Source organism: Varroa destructor, unplaced genomic scaffold, assembly GCF_002443255.2.
Source record: "Varroa destructor unplaced genomic scaffold, Vdes_3.0 BEIS01000003.1, whole genome shotgun sequence".
Lineage (NCBI taxonomy): Eukaryota > Metazoa > Arthropoda > Arachnida > Mesostigmata > Varroidae > Varroa > Varroa destructor.
The window spans coordinates 41,994,142-42,016,085 of NW_019211456.1; the positions used below are offsets into that span (position 1 = coordinate 41,994,142).

The following is a 21,944-nucleotide window of genomic DNA, read 5'->3' on the forward strand; positions in this document are numbered from 1 at the left end:
GAACTTCCGCCGAGGCCCAGGCATCACCGAATTTGATGATTAAGAGAAACATCACTGGGTACGAAAAAAAGTTCGTTTAACGCAGGGGTGGTGTCTTTATACCAAGATAATTATTCATTTACAGAATATGAAATCACTTTGTACACATTTGCTCAACGTGATTACTTCTTCGGGTGTTTATGGATATAGAGCGACAGCAAGGTTGACCTTAACGACCCATTGCACTAAAGGAGTTATGCATTTTCCGTATTTTCATACATTAAACGACGTATATGAGATTGAGAAAAGATATAGGCTTTATTTTCAATGTGCGTTATCCCATATCGACTGCACAGATTTACCAGTAATTATATATCTGTGCACTTATAGACAAATTCTATGATTCCACAAAATGATCCACTATTAAGCCTGTTATATGGTTAACATTATATTATGAAGAGGCTAAGCATGAAGACAGTTATGAATTCCTTTATTTTTAGGTGTAAGCCATGGTGAAATCGCCTAAAAACAATTGGTCCACATATACCGCTTCCGCGATGAGGCACAGGCGATACGATCAGTGCGATGATAACAAACTCTTTAGCAAGATGGCGGTTTCTTGTGACCACGGATTCTTGCCCCTTAATTCTTATCCGTTGCGTTAAACAATTTCGACAACCTTGATGTAGCTAATGCAGCTGTCAGTTTAAAATACGGCGCTCCCATGACGATATTGGTATTCTCCGACAGTCGCCTCCGTAAACGGCGACTCAGTTTAGAACGTGTGGTCAATCTGTGTTCTTGTTTAGAGTGCAGGTAAAAAAAAAATAGAGAGCGTGAACGGCAAACGATAAGGATAGTAGGAGTACTGTACACTTTTCTTAATATTAATAATAATTGTTGATGCCGCCACTATGGCTGTTGATGATGTGAGACTCGTCTTTGCATGTGGCAACCGTGGCCTATTAGTGTATTCAATCAATGACAAGTCACAGGCGATCTTCAAAGAGAAGCTCGATGACGATTGTAAATTTATGGATCAGAGTGAAGATGGCAAGATGCTTGCATATGCTAGCCGGAAGGTACACCTGTCATGTCCCGCATTTTGAATATCACGCTAATTCCTATCGATTAAGAAAATCGTTATTAGGAAAGGCGCATTTCCGTCTTGAAATGCGAGTGTAGTTTTTTTTATACATCAGTGGATGTCCGTCTAACCTACATTTCCATAAAGAGACAATGTGTGGGGAAATTATAACTACTCAATATGTGCGCTGGTATTCTTCTCCACGTTAAAACGTGCCGCTCATAAACTTGTTTCTACTTATTCATCTTTTGACATCTTTCAATCTCCCGCTATCCCTAGGGTACATAGTACTAGGTGTCTCTTTATTACAGCTTACCACCCAACTTTTAACAGTTAACAGAAATATACTTTTATTACGTCCTTCCTATTCCGTGTTTCACGGAGGTGTACCAAATGAAACCGTGGTGCATTGGAATTTTCCTCTCCTTGAATTGAGCAAATTTTTTTAATTATGGTATTCTATTCTACACGTACTATCTGTCCTAATTAATCTCAAAATATATTTAAATTGAAAGGGCAATATTTTTTTATTTCCATAAGGATAAACGCGATGTGCGTTCTAAAAACTGACACGAAGTTTTTCTCCAATAAACTTCTAATTGTTTCAGGGCATCCATCTGGTTGAGGTACCCTCGCTCAAACGTCTTCAGACTCTGCCATTCGAGAAAGTGCAAGGAATTCAGTTTTCACCTAGGGCAACCTTTCTGAATATTCTTACAGCGTTTCTATGTAAACCTAACGAGCAACCAATGCCAAATGTTTTTATCGTCAACTGCACCACGGGCGAAACAGTTCACTCGTATGTACAGCGCCGGCAAACGGGCTGGGAACCACACTGGTTCGCCGACGAGGCGTATCTAGCACGACCGTATAACAATACGGTTTTATTGTATGAACCTACTGATTTATCGAAACACGTTAAACAGGTCAATATCAAACGCGTAACTGATATTCGCTTGTCGCCGTCGGTAAGTAGAAAGTTCTTTGCTTGTTATGTGCCGGCAAGCGGAAAAGGGGAACCCGCGTTCTGTAGAATCTATAATATCGATATCTCAAGTGATCCAGTGGCGTCAAAATCGTTCTTCACATGCGACAATGTCACGTTCAAGTGGAATGCGAAAGGCACTGACCTTCTGATTCTTGCCGCAAACGAAGTTGACAAAAGCAATACTTCGTATTACGGCGACCAGGCGTTGCATTACGCAAATGTTGAGGGCGACAGCTGCATTGTTCAGTTGAAGAAGAAAGGTCCAATCTACCATACGGAATGGTGCACTGACACGTTTTGCGTTGTGTACGGCTTCATGCCAGCCAAGGCGACCATATTCAACCTTAAATGCTCTCCCATATGGGATATAGAAGAGGGTCCAAGAAATTTAGCCTACTTCAATCCACAAGGCAACATTCTACTGACAGCGGGCTTTGGCAACCTTCAGGGCACCGTCGAAACATGGGATGTCGAGCAGAAAAAACGTATCAGTATAATGGAAATACCAGATACAACACATCTCGAGTTTTCCGTTGACGGCATGCATTTTCTTACAGCTACACTTTCACCGCGACTTCGAGTCAACAATGGCTTTAAGGTGTGGCACTACTCAGGGGCGTTAAAGAGCGAAATTGCCTCGAGTAAGGATGGCAATGAAAGCTTTGACGAACTGTGGCAGATTTGCTTATCAAAAGAGTCAACCAATAAATACGCCAAGCCTACGATTGTCTTTAAGAAGGTTGAGGGCATTAGGCAGTCGACGCCTAAGGCGTCCAAACAAGCCTACCGGCCCCCAGGTGTTCGAGCCCTTGAAGAGGCAAAAAAGGAAGAAAACAGAAAGAATAAAAATAGGAAGAAATCTAAGACTGCCAAACCATCGGAGCCGCCGGTGGGAAATCCTGTGATCGATTTTGGCTTCAGCAAACTTGACGAGGACGATCGTAAGGTAGGCAATTAGACAGTACGAGAGAAATATTTTTATTACAAACGTGAAGTAATTCCTTCTTGACCTACTGACTATTAACCAATTCGTACATTTTTAATATTACGAAATTAAAAAGACGAGGAAATTAAAAGTATTTTTTTATTGCTTATTGCGTTCTGCGATTTTCAGGCGACAGCTATTAAGAAGAAATTGTCACAAATCTACGTATTGAAGCAACGGTTAGCTGAAGGAGAGTCCCTCGACCCGGAGCAGATGGAAAAAATCTCTAAAGAAAAAGAATTGTCAGATGAACTTAAACGGCTTGAACTTTAGGTAGAAGAATAAAGAAACTTGAAATTTACGATTGTCCGATAGACTTTCTCTCACTTTCAACGATATCGTGTACTATTAGGCCCATAACGTTGTTGTGTGTTGCTAATAAGCGTTCTTTGTTTATATATATATATATATATATATATATATATATATTTTGAATAAATACAACGTTTGGATTTCTCTAGTAGATTTCTTTTTCTTCATTAAAAAGTTCGTTGTCATGTTTGATCGTCGATTTTTTTGACACCGCAAATCTACCCGGTTCGGACATGTCCAACGATGGCCCTGTTGGCCATGTTCTTCGACAGAGTTCTTACTAAAAAGGTTCTCAGGTTCTTGATTTGCAGAAAAACCCTATAGGATAAACCTATCCCCTTTCTTACCCAGGTAGTTTCCCTTCCCTGTAATTACCTACTATATATCCAGCTGGTCCTCTCGTTAATGGTCCAGCTCTAATTACGACAATTTACACGGTTATTTACATTTCATATTTCATCTTTTTCCCATTTCTAACGTCTTTATATTACATCGCGATATAATATCAGCAGTAATAGTGATATAGCATTGAACATACAAACAATACTCGACAATTCAGATTACAACGGTAAAATAATTAAGTCTATATAATCATAATAGAATTGTAATATCATTTACATGGACAAATGAGTGAGATCGGTACTGCATTTAGTCGTAATTTTTCTTTTTTTTCTCGCATACTCGGTACTTGTCAAAGTAACAGAACACGCCGTCCGCATCGATGCCGATGCAGTACTATCGATGTAAATCTACGAAACTACCTTGACAACAAGTATCAGTTTTTAGATCACACATCTAATAGTATTTTAGTTATAAGCTCTGTTGCAGTTTCTCGTCTATTAAATAACGTGTTACATGTGTCTGATTTAATAAATTTGTCTATTGTTATAATTACATGGCATTAACGCTGCGCATATGAAGTTCAAGCTGTGCACACGTATAATTTGCTGATGACTGGAGATAGTCTCCATACGAAGAGGTGAGGTGGCGGGAGGATTGAACTGATGAAAAAATTCAATAGTGTACATCATTGTATAAAAAATATACGCAAGTCGTACGCAAATAGTGAAAACGATATGATTCAGTCAAAAATTGATAATTTCAGCTACGAAACAGTTTTCCACAAAATCTTCAACCTAAACTACAGTGACTACAACGACTCAATTTATACAGATTTATGAGCTACCGTCTCTCTTAATCTTCCTGTAAAATGACAAACTAACGAAAGCCAAAACTGAAGGACTGCGAATTCTTCTCTGCGTCACTTGTGATTGAAAAGTGTGATTTTGCTTCTATGCAATGTCAGTATGACACGATACAAAGGTGTGTCGTTTTCCCTTATTTTGCTAATGCCCTATGAGGAAAATATGCTTACTCTGTCATGTAAGGATCGTCCGGTACACCAGCGTAGTATACACAATCACACGTGTATATCGACTTACGGGACTCTAGAATTACCTTTCACTATTTAACATCTGATGGACGATGAAAATCCACAACGATGTTTCCCTCTCACATATTCTAGTTGGCATCACTATCGTCAGTTAAATCCTCGAACGGGTTTAGTTCTACTTGTTCTTCCTTGGATACTTCCTTTTCATTGCACACACTACCTAGATCTTTCACTTATGAATCCTCAACGTGATCGTACATAGTTCCATTGTTTCGCAAGTCGCGCTGTTGTTTACAACCAATCAATTGCATATATATATATATATATATATAAATTCTACTATTTTAATATACATTGCGTGCGCGTTCGATGCTTGGGCGAGCCTAAACGCGCAGCACGCACCGGAATCTATAGATTTTTTCGCATTTTTTTTATATCGCCTAGACCCACGACAATAGTTCTTTTTTTCGTGTAATAATAAATCTAATGTACTATTTAGTTGGCTCGAGTAGCTGGCACAGGCAGATCAGCTCATGTGTGGTCCAATATTCAATCAAAAACTTGAAAGAGCAGCTTTGACTTTGTATCTCTACAAGTTCCTCTCGTTCACATTTCTGCAGTCATGTTTTCTCAAATGCAACAATCGAGGACGTACTCGTCAAGTTCAACCTTTTGCCGCAATATGCTTGTTAAAATCACCTCGACATTGTACAGCCGCACGCCCCTGTCCAGAAGTTCTTTGCACATGTACAGATCGTCCTCGCACGTAACACATATGAATTTACTGGAGGCGCCGTCATTGGCAGGGGGTAGGCCGCCATTAACGTTCGTCGTCGGCGTCGTCACACCGGCTCCTGCCGAGTTGTTAGTTGTCGTTGTTGTCGTCGTTGTCGTTGAGACTGTTGTCGTAGTTGCTGTTGTTAACTCACTATTGTCCTTGTTGCTGCCGTTATTATTTGCACTGTTTCCAGTGCAGGTACTATTCATACTATTGTTGTTGCTGTTGTTGCTACCAACGCTGTTGTTGTTGCTGTTATTTGTATTACTGCTGTGATTATTATTATTGTTGCTGTAGTTGTTGTTGTTGTTAAACTGATTGATATGCTTGAGGGTAGGTCGCTTGTTGAGGAACATACTGCCACCAGCCGCTTCCACAACCTCTTTCAGGACGGGTATCGTCGGTAAGCATCCTGGTGTGACGTAGAACACGTAGCCTTTGAGAGGCGGAGGAGCATTTCGTTGTCTCTGCATATGGATATAGCGCAAGCTGAAGCCAAATTGCTTTTCAGCATCAGAATCCTGCAGCCAATATTCGGTGGGGTCTAAAAATAATGGAGATTAGAGATTAGCGCAGTAACAGGCAAAGAAAAACAGATAAGAACCTAGTGAACTATGTATCTAGCTATTACTTTTATAATTAAGACAAAAAAAACTGTGAATTTTATTTAGTGCCATTACTGTTCTAATTTTCTGTAATAAAAACAAATATACAAATACAAACAATAACGACTAACTAAATATAAACATCGTAAAGCTTTTGTGATGACTGAAAATATATACAATGGCCGGCACAAGCAATAGACAATATAATATAATAAATAATAAAGTAAGAAAAAAACCAAGTCATTATTTTAGATTTTACCTACATATGTATATATTTAGAGGATGCTATTCTTTAGATAAATATAGGATACTCACCAAGGAAAGTATTAGCTCTATGTGACTCGTGTACCCACTCGGGGCAACAAATATGCTTGACATGATTAACCGCACACATCACCTTGATAGTGCGCGAGAATTTTGCTAATACCAGATGCGTTGCTTCCTTGGCATTCTTAGCGATTTGACCACCTAGTTGGAGGATCTGCACCAAGGGAACAAAGCTTACATACGTTAGCACGAATGAAACCATAATTAACATTTTGCTTGCAACATTGAACATCTAAAAAATCTATTGTACTTACTACTTAAATCACTGCGGAATTTTTTATGTATGAACACTACATCAGCACTTCAACTGATTAAGAACTTTAACAGTAAGCAACGTATTCGAAAGCAGCATAATAGGTATCCTGTCATTCGCTACTGGTTCACCAAGTTCATTTATGAATGCAGTCGACAAGCTTTGACATACTTTGGTCTTCAAGCAGCTTAACGCACTCTCACCTTTCGTGTGTTATTGATGAAGTTTTTGAGCACAAAAAATCGGCGATGTCGACCACATTTTGCTCAGATGTAGCCATGAACGAACGTAGTAATAAAGGTTAAAAACTATATATATACGCACCATCTTCTTGAGGGGTTCCGGATCTTGAATTCCCGAGAACAAGACTAGTGGCTTCTGGCCCTCGGACGGTGGATTCGGGTTAGTTACAGTGACACAATTTTCATCGTTTGCGGGTTTCTTCTTGCGAATCACCTCTTCTTCCTCGGCGATTTCTAGCTTTCGTTTCTGTACGCGATGGTAGAGATCTGACTCAGAAAAGCTCCTCCATTGATCTTCCGATATCTTGATAGGCACCTTCCATGCCATCAAAAGGGCTTGCGCTATTCCGTAGTCGATGCGAAGAAAGGGTATGTCCATTTCACTCACCTGAAAATTAAACATAGAACCATGAACATTCGTCTGTTACCTCTTGTGTCAACATTTGCCTTTTGCTTTATTCTGAAAGGTTCGATGATAGCATTAACAACTGGTAAAAACTGTTATTTGAGTAACAATAACAAGCTGAGAATTTTGTCGCATTAAACGTACCTGGTACTTAGGTGACATTGGCATTCTGACAGCCTCATAGTGCCCCAGCATTACATCGCTGAGCCATTGCGCACTGACGCACGCCATGTTCCACTCATGGGCCTTTTTCAATTTTTCACCGCTTTCAGCCCAACGACGAGATTTGACAATTAGTAATGAATTTTCTCGCGTCATACACGCCGAGTACTTGGCACCTACTTTATTAATCATCGTACGGATACGCAACCGTTCTTCGCCGCTGAAGCCAGTCGACGATATGATGTGTTGCGCGCAAGGCTGCTCTCGTGGCCCAAACGCAGCTGGCAGGTGCAGTGCTTGCCATGGAGGGGCCATCTTGCCTTGCAGTACGCAGTCATTGATCCAATATACAGTGATACAACGCTTGCCGTCCCGAAGTGCTCGCTCCACACCAAGCTGATTTTGATGCGTACAGACAACATGTGTCACTTCCAGGCTATACATTTCAGCCACAGTACCGCCTTATAGAAGACCATAGTAAAAACCAGTATTAAGTCACTATACGACGTGGACAATGATAGCAAGGGCGCACAATAGTAGATTAGCTTATTTTGCGATTAGATATTGCATATCTAGATAGATAATAAAAATAGTGGCCGTAATGAATGAAACATACCTTTTTCCTCACACACACCCTTTGCTATACTGATGTGCTCAGCGTTGAACTCAGTCGAGTGATGAAGCAAAAAGTAAAAGACGCAGCCGAGGAAGCACGTGTCAGCAGATAGGTGGGGCGATTGTTCATGGCCAACTAGCGTCTCCTGAGCGATTACATGGGCATGCGGATGTTGGCTATGTGCCCCTATGAAAGGACCATGCATGCTACCGTCGGGACGGACAGCTCGAACCAAGGGTGCTCCAACCGGTCGATAACTCACTGGCCCACCCGAATGAGCTTGGCCTGGCTGCATTGATTGACCCTCACTAGGCCCCGTCGGCTGATAGCATCGCATTCCGCCTTGTAATAGACCTGCTTGGGGTTGTGGTTGCATTCCCATTGGAGGCTGCGGTCCATTTTGAGGGCACATTGGTCCCATTTCACCCTGCTGTCCTCCTCCACCAAGCCTATTATTGAGTAAATTCGCTAAAGCGGTTTTCGTTTGTGGATTAACTTTGACACCCGGAGGGGTTTGACCTTGTGGTCCAATCATCTGCTGTCCCATAGGTCCAACGTACCTCTGTTGACCACCCATATGAGGCCCTCCAATTGTGCCCACTTGAGCTTGTGTTCCAGGCGGTCCAAGCTGCATTTGCGCCATGGAGGGTCCACCAGGGGCCAAAGGCATTCGTTGCATATGAGGCCCCATTATCATACGTTGACCATTTGGTCCCATCTGCGTCGCCATCTGCAAATCAGTGTAGCTACATAAGTGACATGTACATCTAAAAATGGATACGCTAGGCGACTGTTATTTTCCACGCCCGTGTTATTCTTATTATAAAGTAATTCAAGTTAATGACTCGCCATTTCGCAGACCCAGGGTGCACCCATCGTTAAGTTAAGAACACGCACAATAGAGCTATAGATCAGAAACCAACTATTGTAGCTTTCTTCAGAAGAGCATTGTGTTTGTACATTGCCTTGCTTTAGTACTGCAACAAATCCAATAGGAGGTGCGCACCCAAACATGTGCTATACATCATTTCTACTACAACCTTTTGATAACACCGACCGAGCAGAATCTTATTTCAAAGGTGTTTGTTTTACACTATATGTGCCATAACTCTGTTCTGTCCCCATGCAACATGTCCGTCTATCTGTGATTCTACAATACATCCGTCTACGCATTCGCGAATATCGGGAATTAGCATCGATGCCACTGAGTGTCGAATGACGAGGGTCCTGTCTGGCTTGCACAGCTTGCACAAGAACAGTTGTTTTATTTTCCTCAACAGCTATTACTGCTGTCCCTAGCTATATTTGCTGCTTTTGTTGACGACAGTTGAACCTAAACGGATGACGAATGTCTACCTTCGGATGCACGTTTCCGGGCAACTGGTTTCCTTGAACCTGTGACTGCTGTTGTGAAGTCTGGATTTGTTGCTGTGGGCCACCAGGTTGTTGTTGTTGCGGATGAATGTGTGGTAGCAGACCTTGTGGATGTTGCGGATGCTGAGTCGCGTGAAGTGGATGGTGGGGCTGCGGTGAAGCTGAGCGTAACATCTGGCTAGATGTAGCGGCGCACACGGCTGACGCTCCTATGCCTGATGCGACGGAGGGGGACATCGGCATTGCTCGAGGTGCTATCACCTGATGATGCTGTCCCGGGGAATGATGTGGATGCGGAGATCCGCCGTGAGGACCACCGTGAGCGCTGCCATGGCTATGGGAACTCCCATGGCCATGATGAACCCCTTGATGCACCACACTGCCAGAACCGTGGTGCGGACCATGGGGGCCACTCATATGATTTGGATGGCCTCCGGGGCCACCACTTAAAGGAGGTGTGCCTGTGTCTCCTCTGTGCATGGTAAGGACTCCGACGCCTACTCGGCCGGGGGGAGGGGTACTTGCAGCACCTCCATGGCCACCCGAAGGACTCAGTTGCGTATGCGCCTGATAAGATCCAGCCATGTGGCCGACACCGCCAACAGCCACCATCGACTGTCATCATTTTGGATTATCCAAAGAAATCGTAATCAAATGCCGATGAAGCAACCATTGGCACCAAACACCAGGTGTGTATTCATATGGATGAGAAGCACCATCAGATGTCGAGTTGTCGTTAGTTTTCGTAAATTTATGTCGATTAAGGTACATTTGAGCCGAAGCCGAAGTGAGTCGTTGCCGTGTGCGGTTTCCGCGATCGCACGCACATACCATCGCACGCGTGTGCGCCAACAGGACATCGGTAGATGGAGACAGAACGGCACAAAATGGTGTGGAAGAGGCAGAGCGTGACAGTGAGACAGAGAGAGAGAAAGAGAGACACACAGAGAGAGAAAGTTGCCAGCCAGCCAGCAGAGTCAGCAGCAGTGTCAGCATCAGCAGAGGCAGCATGGGAAAGAAAGAAATCGACAAGAGCAGCAACGAGAAAAGACAATAAGCAAAACAACAGCAGCAAACGATAGCAACAACAACAACAACAACAGTAACAACAACGGCATACTTTAGATCAAATCTCTCTATTACCGTGTAAGAACTCTCAAACTTCACTCACTACCGTCAAAAAATGCACAAGATATATATACATACCTGCCCTGCTGCCGCTACGTGGCAACTTAGATCTGAGTGCATAGTAGTATTATATGTTAGTATTATTAGCTGGTTAGTGATCAGTTCAGTTGATTAAGTTAATATCAGGTATACCAGCCTAGATTGGCGCGTCTCAAGTATGTGGCTTGTTTGAATTGGCGTCATGCAAGGAAAGGTACATCTCAGGGTTAACATAAAATATATTCAAAAGTTTTATAACGGTCTTATAGCTATAAACCACGATGCTAGGCGCAAAGGTAATTTCCGTAACGGGGAAAACGTTTATTCTAAGCGCATGCAATAGTATACAGGTATATAAACCATTTGTTGCTTATAGAATAGCGCAAAGCAAGGTGTCTTCATCCGAGGCCAAATCAGCACCACAGCAAACCATTTAAATACAAACATGGCTGGCCTTTGTCTTCACAGGTCGTTCACTTTCATAACTAAGCTTAAAATTCGCGATCGTTTTAGCGTTTCCATAGGAGCGTATTTTCCCTTATTATCTCTGCCGAAAATAAAATCACCGCTGATCTTATAGTCTAGCCAAGAGCAAAATTATTACAGTTCTTCATAGCGCTTCTTTAATCACGATTTGGAGATACAAAAGCTACTTCACACTCCGTTCAATTTCATAATCAGTGTAAAAGTTTTTAGCACTAGCCTGAAAAGCTTTCTTAATTTTTTGGAATTTTGTTTTATTAATACACTATAGTATCCTATGTTGTGGATAAACTAATACTTAATAGCCGAGCTGGTTAGCCTTCTCTGGCGTTGACTAATTCTTTTCTAATTGTGTATATTAGTTATTTCGTTGCCGAAGACGTTCATGACAAACAATATGGATAGAAACAAAAGGTGGCTCCGCCAAATAATCTTCTTTCTGTTAACGTATAGTTCGAGAATACACCGAACTTTTATGTGCACAGATTTTGCTCTCGACTAGATTTATTAAATGCCCTATTAAAAGGTATCGAATTTACAAGAAAATAGACTATTACCACAATAGACTAAAGATACCCAATTTTTTAGTTTGGGGATGCCCCAATTTTATAAGCGTACGACGACAAAGACAGACCACGATTGTAGTGTAATCCTACAAAACAGATCGCTCTGTTTCCGTTTTTTCATTCATTTTGCCCTACCCTTGCTTTCCCCTTATTAACTGATGGTTACATGGCTCGATTACTCAGCTGGGTACCTGAGGCTGACTGGCGGTTTGCGGACTCTGCATTTGCCCCGCTTGCGGCCCCTGCTGCTGCTGTTGCTGGTGGATTTGCTGCTGCAACAACTGGCCTGTTGCTGCCGCAGCAGCTGGCTGCACCTGCCCGCCGAGGCCAACGACGCCGACAGTCCCAGTGCCACCTGGTGGCTGCTGCTGTTGCGTTTGCTGGACAACGGCGGTAGATGATACCGGCCCTTGTAGCTGAAGGCCCGGCGAAGGTTTGAGCTGATTGGTAACAGCGCTCGGGGTAGTCGGGGTTTGTTGGGTTGTTGGGTTGGGCGGGATCTGGGTTGTGGCTGTAGGGGCGGACGAAGGAGGCTGTGCTTGCTGGACGACAACAGGACCTGGGCTCTGGGAGGTTGGGGTAGAAGCTGGGGTGATGGAATTTTGGGTAGCGGTTGTCGACGCGAGAGTCTGTCCCGCGGCTGTGACAGGGGCGCCCGGTGATGCCAGGGGTGACTGGGCTTGTTGGCCCCCGACGACTACGACTTCACCTGCCGCCGGTGAAGTGACCACCGTCGTCACCCCAGCAACCCCAGTACCGCCAGCTACCTGCTGCGGCTAGGAGACAGACCACGACCGTTACACACATACACGCGCATGATGACATACACCCACACAACAATAATACGGAAATAACGAGTTTGACGGAACAATCATTAATCGATCGTCGATTGGTTGATTCATACGGATGACAGCAATAACAGTGACAACAAAAATAACAAGAATAACAAGAGTAAAACACAACAACAATGATGTCAGCAACAGTCAAGGTCATGTCAACCAACGACATTATCGAGATTGTTAGCATGTCAAAAAGTAAACTAAGAAATTGAATTACAATAATAACATAAAACATTATAACGGTGTGTGTCATTGAATCTTTATTTCTTTCGTGCGATAATAGATCCAAACGTAATTTAACCTCAGAGCTTTACAGTAAAGTAAAGAATACTTATATTACATAATAACACTTAAGCTTCTGCATCGTTTCAGTTTTTCGAATCACGCCTGCTTTACAGTTGTATATATATGAAAACATATATTTTTCTAATTTTCGAATGCAGAAACTAAATCGTTATAAACGCATTTATCAGCTTGGGCATCTATTTCGGTAACGACTATAATTTTAATCGTAAGAACAATGTTCATGGAAATGTTCAGCACTATGATATAACATCCATACTAGCAAAGACTATCATAAACCAAAGTATACCAAATAAATCGCTCGTTACCCGCTGAATTAGTTTTGCATAATACTAACTGGCTATTATCAAACATCTGAGAGGTTAGCGGAGCACCTCAGAACATGAAGTAGTGGCTGCACTCATTATTGATGACCATATCATTGTTACATACTAAAAAGTCTTCAATGAGTAAATATTTGAAATAATGATTGCTTATGGAAAACAAGAATGCCTTTCACTTTAGGCACACATCTGAGGATAGTTGAACATCTTTCTCTTACTATACTCCTTTGAGCTTTTGAGAATCAGTTTATGCGTAATTGGGCCGCAGTAGTTGGGAATTTCTATCATTTAAACCAAGGTGTTGCAGCTGCACACAACAGTTTTGCAACTTAGCGACTCAACACTTCAACTTCTTTAATATTGGAAAGGGCCTTTTAAAAGGAAAATTTCATACAGCCAACGAATGGTACCATCGACGAGTTCGTTAAGATGATTAAAGGAGATTCAGACTACTCTTAGGGAAGAAATACCTGAGAACAGCAAAGCACGAGATAACAATTTTGACTCTGCGTAGTATCAGAGCTCACACTGTATATGCCCCGTAGAATACACTTCGTGTGACTAAACTATAGAGTGTGCTTAAAAATCAAGGACGATATTGGTGCCTAAAAGATTATTATAACCTGGTAGTTAAGTTGATTGTTCGTTTAGTGTAATCCTTTGTACGGATCAAAATTTTTCTATTGTGATACCCCAGAATCATTCCATAGTCATCCGAAACTGCTAAGTATGGTAAATACCGAAAACGAAGGTATGCAAAAGTATAAAACCAAAACAAAACACACTAAAGAAGGTTACCTTAGTTATTCTTCGAAAGCAAAGATTATGCGGTAACCGAATCTGTAGCATGAGGAGGAAATGCAATAGGGGAATTGAGCTCCAAATGTGACTTTTAAAAAAGGCAGTTTGACCCAGAATGTCTAATTAGATTTGTAAACTTAAATGAAAAATGAACAATACTAAAAGCAGATATGTGTAACTTGCGTTAGAGAAAATCGAAAGGCGCTAAAATGTATTAGTCACTACAAACGTTAAACTCTAAGCCATAGCCTTTTCATGTCGTACAACAATGCTGCAATTGTAAAACTCAGTGGTATATTTCTTCTGTTAAAGAAGAGATCTTCTTACTTATGAAGCAAAATTCGATAGATATGTACACAGGCAGGCAAACGAGCATATCAAAACGGCAATGGTCGCAATATTTGCAACGAATTCCTCGCCGCGGGGCTATTTTAACATAAGTGAACATAAATGGCGGGATTGTCTACGAAATGATCGCCATTCATCATATCGGGCAACAACCATGGAACAGGCTAACGCCAAAAGTACGTTTTTGATACTTCTCTAAGTTAATCATGGCAAAGACTAAGCATTAATTAGAGCCAGAAAATCTACTAGCAGCAATTAATATAAGTGAGAAGGATAACTGTAGATTCTTATGGATAGATGAGTGACTTGCAAACTACTACAATTATTACCCATTGAAACCCCTAGAGCCCGTAATCTTGAAAAGAATAATCATACGGATAGTAAAACTGGAACCACACATCAAATAATTTGAAAACGAACAATTGCTACGAAAAAAAAATCATTATCATTCTATGATGCTTAAAATGGAGCATTTAAATAACCTAGTGCTTCCAGAACTGCAATTATTTAGTTAGTGGTCTAACATTAACACTTCTATATTAAGTGTACGTTTACTTATTGGAGCATCACCTACCTGTTGCTGTTGCATTTGTATATGGCGACGCTGCATTTCTATTCGCTGTTGATAGTGAGCTGTAAATTCATAGGTCGTGACACCAATTAGAGTATGCCACTGATATCTTAAAGAACATCAATTTAATTTAGAATAGAAAACGAACATATGTCTGGCAGCTTAAGCAGGAGCGGATGCCTTTCAAGAAAAAAAATAGCACACTCATTATGTTGTTTGTAGAGGTAAATGTCGGGGCTTCTGATATTTTTCGAACTCCTATTTCGCTTTTAATCCTCCTCGTTAATAATACCTTTTCCTTGAGAATGGTTGTATGACTCAGCATACGAAGGTGACTGAGAATGTGACACCCACTAATATCTTCAAATGCACAATTGAGCTCGCAGTCTTTTGTGACGATTAAGAAACGTGTGTTCTAATATACTTAGATGTTACAACTAAGCTCTCATACAGACGTTGTTAACTTACGATCATGTTGCTGCTGCAGATGTCGTTGTTGTTGCATCATGTCTTGAGGCGGTTGTTGTTGCACGGGCGATAGAGGCGGGGTGCTCTGCTGTGGAGGTCCTCCTGTTTGGCCAGCCCAAGACGCACCTATTCCACCCCCTGGGCCTCCAGGAGGACCGCCAGGGAAACGCCACTGACCGCCCTGGCCCTAAAAAAAAGTTGAATAAACGCATGGCAATTTTAATTAACATATTAAAGCGTGTGAGTAGCTATTGGTGACATTTAAAAGACGGCTAAAAATGATTTAAAAAAAATATGCCATAAGAAGTAAGATCATCTATGATGATGACGATATTAACCTGTTGCACTTGTTGTGGCTGTTGTTGCTGTTGTTGTTGTTGTTGAGGTTGTTGTTGTTGTTGCATAACGATTGGGGCCCTCTGTTGAATCAGCGGTTTTCCAGGTGCGGGCGGTCCCATCGATCGAATTGGTTGTTGCTGGCCCCCGGCCATAACAACCATTTGTTGACCACCCTGACCAACGCTACTCTGCATGACCTGCTGTTGCTGTTGCTGTTGCTGTTGCGACTGAACCATCCCTGAACCACTTGTAACTATCTGGCCTCCACTTTGCTGAGCCTGAACCATCTGTTGGTTCGTTGGTGGCATCATTTGCTGACTAGCACCTTGTTGTTGCATATGAGCTGGACCTCCAGGACCAAGTTGTCTAAGCCGCATCTGCTGGAGCTGCTCAGGAGTCGCTACGACCAAACGCTGGCCGTTTGTCCCGGGAGGACCGCCTGCTATTACCATACGATGTCGTTGCTGTAAACGTGAAAATATATGATCAAATCAGCATACATGTAAATAAGATGATCTATAATGCTGCTGAATAGTTTGTTTAAGAAAAAACAGTCAGTTTTCATTAAAAGGGAAAATGAGATGAAAGATATAAAACTTTCAAATTCTATATTTCCTTCCTTCACAAAAATTTGGGTTAAAGATCATCAAAAAAGACTACCCTTTTATGTTTTTTCACTAGTGATACGCTACTAACCTGACGAATCATTTGAATTTGTTGTGGACTCAATTGCTGGCCTTGAGGCTTGGAGACCCACTGCTGCATTCTTACCATCTGCGGACTCTGCGTTCCTGGAGGCATACCTACGCCACCAGGAGTTTGTTGTTGCGAAGGCATGCCTATCTGTTGGCTAGATATCTGTTGAGATGCCCCCTGTTGGAACATCATTCGCTGAGACTGCTGTGGAATTATAGGCCCGGACTGTTGCTGTTGTCCCATAGGCACTATTTTGCCGCCTTGGTTTATCATTACCACCTGCGTCCCCTGCTGTCCTTGACCCGGTGACATTTGACCTGTCGGAGGACCTTGTCCCTGGACACCCATTTGCGTCGGTCCGTTAGGTGATGATGTCATGCGTTGACCCCCCGTTAGCATTTGCGCAAGTTGGCCTCCCATATTACCTTGACTAACCGGTTGTCCCCCTTGCATATTTACCATGCTTATGCCACCGGGGCTAATCTGACCACTCTGCATAACCCTACCCATTGTACCAGGTGGTTGCCCCTGTGGGCCAGACGACGCTATTGCCTGGAGACCTGCTTGCATGGACTGTCCTTGTGATACTTGTAATGGACCGCCACCTGGTTGCTGTCCGGTCTGCATCGATCCTGGGGGTCCGCTTGGCCCAGACATTAATGATATTTGTCCCCCAGATTGCACCTGTTGCACATGACCTCCAGCTGGTCCCAGAGATTGTGGGGCCATACTCATTTGTTGAGTGGATCCCATGCTGTTAACCTGCTGGAGTTGTTGTGGCTGCTGTTGTGGTTGTCCCGGTATTTGCATCTGTTGTCCTTGCTGCTGATTGTTAACCAGCTGTATTTGTGAAGTGTACTGCATCTGATTTGCTATTGAGTTCGGCGGTTGAGACTGCCCACTTATGTCGGGCCCACCTGCACTCTGTAGTTGACCTGTAGGTGCAGAAGATAGCTGTTGGGTCATTGGCTGCACCTGCGGCACGCCAAGTGGTGTTGAATTCATCATTTGCCCAGCAGATGGAATTGGTGACGGTGCAGTAGCAGGCTCCGGCTGAAATGAAAGACGTTACGAAATAACGCATTTTTGTTTACACGTTTTCACTTCTCAACATAGCAGAGATGCTTCGAATTTTAAACATTATACGTCTTCAGTGTCAAAAAATATATTGCAAAACGAATTCCACTACCGAAAAATTAGCACTTGTCAACTTTAGTTTAGTGCTTTGACTTAGTTAGTCAATTTTAGTAAAGTGCACGGTACTGATCAAGTTGTAGACCATGTATCTCCTCTGCATGCCAGGAGTACGATTTTATTCAAAATATATTTTAACACAAAATTTATCCTGCTAGTCTAACCCGCTGCTTTGACGGAATTTATGTAATTAGATATATTTTGCTTTGTATTACAGGAAAGCCAACCCTATATGCAAAAAATTGCAGTAAAACAATGTTTGCTTCTTCCCTGGCGCTCAGCTAGATATTGTCAAATCTCTTACCGACATTCTATACCTTCGATGGAATTGGTATAATTGCTAATCTCTGATTATCGAAGTGCTTCGAATGGCTGATCAGTGTTTGAACCATAAACCACATTTAACGATAGTCCAAGAAGAAACTGCTTTGGAAATGACTATTTTTACAACCCTTTTTTGACTTAACAAAAAATACCTTCACTTCTGGCAGAATAGCAGAATTCTGCTGCGGAGGCGTCGTTGTCAGTTTCGGTGGAGTCGTAGAATCTGCGATCGGCGACGTCTTTATTAACAATGTAGGATGAAATGGTTCCGGAGGTCTCAATTCTCGCTGATTTACGCACTCAACAATCCAATCAGGTGTGACAATCGTTATCCACGGACTGTTGGCAGCCCGTGCGTACTTTGCACCGCCAGGTCTATACACCCGAAATGCACAACAGAATTTGCAAACGTAAATTTGGAGAATGTCAACCTTTCCAAAGTAAATTTCCCAGAGGGACTGCATTAGCTTTTATCCCTTGCTTTACAGTTGAAATATAATTGTGACGTCTTCACTGCTTAGAGAAAGGGTAATTATTAATACTTCTCAAGATAGATAATAAGACTTATGTGAAACTGATGCGGAATCCAAACTTTATGATGCCACTTGCAACAGCCTTAAGTACCACTGACAATAAAGGGATGTTTCATATTAAGGTAGTAAAATTTAAACATTGCTTTTCCTATGAGCTGAAGTGTAAAATATTCCTTTATGAGTCTAACCTTGTTGTCAGTAGGTGAGTGCATTTGTTATCAAGTTTTAGTTGCATCCGGCCACCATGGTAAGAGATCATCCCCCAGAGAGCGTGAATATCTTTCCTAGCCAGCGCTGATGGGCAAAATAATTTGCCATGGAAGAGTCGGCGTTGGGGATTGAAGCCCTCCATTGGCAATAGATGATTAGCCGCCAGGGATAGCGTTACCCATCGAGGCTAGAAGAGAAAGCAAACACAATGGTACTACTCATGAACAAAAACAATATATATTTTATTTTTTAACCAAATATAGGCTAAATGTATGTCACTATGCCTTTGTTCGATTGGCTTGTAGGTTAACAACTGAATTATCAATTGGTTCGCTCAAATGAAGGCTGTTGTCTACATTACACACAGTGATAACAGGTTTCTCGTAGAGATCTGTCGCTTCAAGGATAAGATCTGAATCTCGATCATGATCTAATACAACGACGTGTGTCGACATATCCGTGAGGTAGTTGTCAATCCGGCCACCATGAGCTTCAATTTGTCCGGCCAGGGCTGGACATTCTTCTGCTGCGGCCGGAGATACGCAGAAGCGACATGAAGAAAATAACGTGACGTTAGTGCTTCTAATGTTGCCGCTGCTGGCTCCATTTGCCCCTGCTGTGACAGGCCCCGCGGGGCCATTACTGTTGGTGCCGTTGCTCTTGTTAAGACTGCTATTCGCATCGTTACCGAGTCCTCCTCCGTCGTCCGGAGGAGATGACATCCTCGAGCTGAAATTTCTCATGACAACAATTGGAAATACACAGATAACCAGAAATGGGAAGACATTACTAAGCTGTCTAATCTGTATAATCCTCCTAGTCGATTGTTTTAAAAGTTCACTCATAGGGTATGATAAATATTGAACAGTCGAGGAAATTCGAACAAGAAAACTTCGCTCAAATATCAGTCTTCCTCAGCTGATCGAACATAATCCATTTTTAAGATGCCGTTCGTTAATACCATCTATCACCTAGCCTTAGATCTTTAAAGAAGCATATTTACTAATATTTAATGCACAATAAATGTCTTGAAAATAGGTCATAACCGATTCCGACTCATTCAAAGATAACTAACGAAGAAAAATAGATCATTTTGAGAACAAAAGTATGTTTAAACAATTTTTACCTTTTTGCTCTTCGTTAGAGTATTGGTGTTGAACATTTAGATTGTGTTTACGTTTCCTTTAACTAATTATGGCTGATTAATTCAATTATATTTACTTAGTTCAAGCACAGTTGTGCGGCGGGATTATACGAACAAAACAAGTTTCTTAAAAGCAATTGGCAACTAACTTTGAATTTGATATACACAATCCTATTGGGGTACTCTCTGATTTTTTCTATGCATATAATTTTCTACGTTTTTATTACAAGTTAATTCAAACCAAAAAACTTTCCTTCTTGGTTTCACTCAGAATAACTGTGTAGAACATTGGCATTTAGTGTTAAGCATTCAAGTAATTGTATTTTTCGAGACATTTTTTTATTATAGATGTGAACAATGGTAAATTGGATAAAGCGCAACAGTTCAACAAATTGAAACACGCGTACCTACTGCGCGCAACACTCTACTGGGTATTCACCACGTTATCCCCCCTACATCACCATTGGAAGATAAAGTGCAACCTAGCAAACCACGTCAGGACAGATTTTGATATTCAGAGCAGATCTATGATGTATTTAAGGTGTAGGCGTCGAATTTCTGGCACACATTTCCATCTACCGTCAAGCTATTTAGCAAACACGACAGCTAATACAGAGGATATTCGCCAAAAGTTCAGTAGAACTGATGAGCGTTTTTATTAAGTAACAGTTTTGAGATTCATTTATACCCGAATTCTAAGTCATCCCAATTTGACCCATTTTTCTAAATACGTACGTTAAAATAAGGACCGCTGGATACATGTCAAAACACGAAAGTGTATAAAATTAACTGAATTCCTAATAAGCGTTTTGATGGCAAGCCTGAAACGTTCTATTAAGGATACCTTTCGCTTAGCTAACTTAAAGCTAATTAAGTTGTCGTTCAGTCGGCTAAACATGAATCTTTTGTTTGGGCGGTATCTTTGGATTCGCTACTCTCCTTGCCTTTTCCAACCTCCGAATACTTACAACAATATCAAAAATGTACCGCCGATACATGGAGGGTGAGCGAACAAGAGTTTAGCTATGAGTCCTTTACAAACGTGTATGAAATGCAGCTACCCATGATGACTGGAAATCGCACATGATTCTACCTTTTCATTCAGTCAGACAGTTCTAATTGTTACTGATCGTATTGAATGCTGTCTTCGTCTTAACGTATTTGTATCAGCCAATGCGGATGACGTAAATCTCCATTTAATACTATGAACCTCACCTCCTCGACTCCCCCCACAGGTGATGAGAGCCGCAACTTACCCGTTGCAATTCTAACAACTCGGAGATGTCACGAAGTGGCGACCGTCAAAGAGAGCAACACCGCAACAGCATTATTGTTATTATTATTGTTATTATGAGTCTGTTTGTCCATTCAGCAGCAGCGGCGCTTGTAGCACATCGACATACATTGGGGGCATCCACTGCAGTACGGCAACAGTTACAACACTAGTAGCACTATGTGCAAATCCGACTGACCAACACACTAAATCAATAACAGCAATTAGTTCGATAGACTACGACTACACACAAAATACACGATAGTCCCCCGATAGACACAAATGCATGCACGCGCCGAGGAGAACGCCCCGTGAAGGCAGTATACATATAATGTATATTAGATCTCTCGTCGCTGCGATAGATCTTGTTATTGGATGATGATGGTTGAAGTGGTAGACGAATGGCAAACTGGAGAGCACCGCCACCGTTGTTCCGTCTCACGGCACGGTCACTAGCGATGTGTCGGTCGGTCCCTTCTCTTTTTCGGCAGCGGCAGCGGCGGCAGTAGCAGCAGCAGCACGTAAAGACTAGCCAGACGTGTAACCGCCGGCGTATTGGCAACAACACCCGTAGCGGAGAGTCTAGCAGCCGCCCAAACAGCAGAGTCGTTATGAGATTGTGTCTAACACTCGAAACGTACCGAACGCTTTACCTCTTGTGAGCTGACTACCCTCCTCTTGTTGGGGACCAACAGCAACAAGACAGGAAACGGGAAAATAGCGAGAGCGAAAACCAGTGAACAGCAGTATTACACGCAATCTATGCACAGACACACATCTACTATCGCGGGCAGGGTTGGGCCGATTGGGTATTTTTGTTTGTGCGCTAAGCGCAAAGCGTGTTTATTCGCGCTC

At 42.1% G+C, this 21,944-nt stretch overlaps 2 protein-coding genes across 6 annotated transcripts; one reads left to right on the plus strand and one right to left on the minus strand.

Annotated features, from left to right (window-relative positions):
* The first annotated feature begins 646 nt into the window (after positions 1-646).
* Positions 647-3,499, plus strand: eIF2A (eukaryotic translation initiation factor 2A). Of its 2 annotated transcripts, none has more exons than XM_022800765.2 (3): positions 647-795; positions 1,675-3,000; positions 3,169-3,499. In XM_022800765.2, the coding sequence occupies exons 2-3, from the start codon at positions 1,816-1,818 to the stop codon at positions 3,310-3,312; spliced, it is 1,329 nt and encodes a 442-aa protein (XP_022656500.1). In that variant the 5' UTR covers positions 647-795; positions 1,675-1,815; the 3' UTR covers positions 3,313-3,499. The 2 variants fall into 2 exon arrangements, with proteins under 2 accessions (XP_022656500.1, XP_022656498.1); XM_022800763.2 differs by having other exon boundaries at positions 745-1,061.
* LOC111248425 (uncharacterized) lies at positions 3,125-21,825 on the minus strand. Of its 4 annotated transcripts, none has more exons than XM_086984557.1 (14): positions 21,073-21,825; positions 19,038-19,410; positions 18,651-18,859; positions 18,082-18,304; positions 16,412-17,464; positions 15,715-16,179; positions 15,377-15,563; positions 14,912-14,970; positions 9,490-10,122; positions 8,134-8,863; positions 7,500-7,978; positions 7,032-7,337; positions 6,443-6,608; positions 3,125-6,066 (listed from the first exon to the last, which is right to left on the minus strand). In XM_086984557.1, the coding sequence occupies exons 2-14, from the start codon at positions 19,392-19,394 to the stop codon at positions 5,375-5,377; spliced, it is 5,559 nt and encodes a 1,852-aa protein (XP_086840683.1). In that variant the 5' UTR covers positions 19,395-19,410; positions 21,073-21,825; the 3' UTR covers positions 3,125-5,374. The 4 variants fall into 4 exon arrangements, with proteins under 4 accessions (XP_086840683.1, XP_086840682.1, XP_086840685.1 ...); XM_086984556.1 differs by having other exon boundaries at positions 19,038-19,401; positions 21,073-21,824; XM_086984559.1 differs by lacking the exon at positions 9,490-10,122 and adding an exon at positions 11,915-12,499 and having other exon boundaries at positions 19,038-19,401; positions 21,073-21,818.
* Positions 21,826-21,944: the final 119 nt, after the last annotated feature.

Coding starts and splice junctions, on each gene's coding strand:
- eIF2A (XM_022800763.2), top strand. CDS start 894: ATGGCTGTTGATGATGTGAGACTCGTCTTTGCATGTGGCAACCGTGGC. Junction 1,062..1,674: donor TTGCATATGCTAGCCGGAAG/GTACACCTGTCA, acceptor TAATTGTTTCAG/GGCATCCATCTGGTTGAGGT. Junction 3,001..3,168: donor TTGACGAGGACGATCGTAAG/GTAGGCAATTAG, acceptor TGCGATTTTCAG/GCGACAGCTATTAAGAAGAA.
- LOC111248425 (XM_086984557.1), bottom strand. CDS start 19,394: ATGTCATCTCCTCCGGACGACGGAGGAGGACTCGGTAACGATGCGAAT. Junction 16,180..16,411: donor AAATTCAAATGATTCGTCAG/GTTAGTAGCGTA, acceptor TCACGTTTACAG/CAACGACATCGTATGGTAAT. Junction 14,971..15,376: donor TCTGCAGCAGCAACATGATC/GTAAGTTAACAA, acceptor ATGAATTTACAG/CTCACTATCAACAGCGAATA.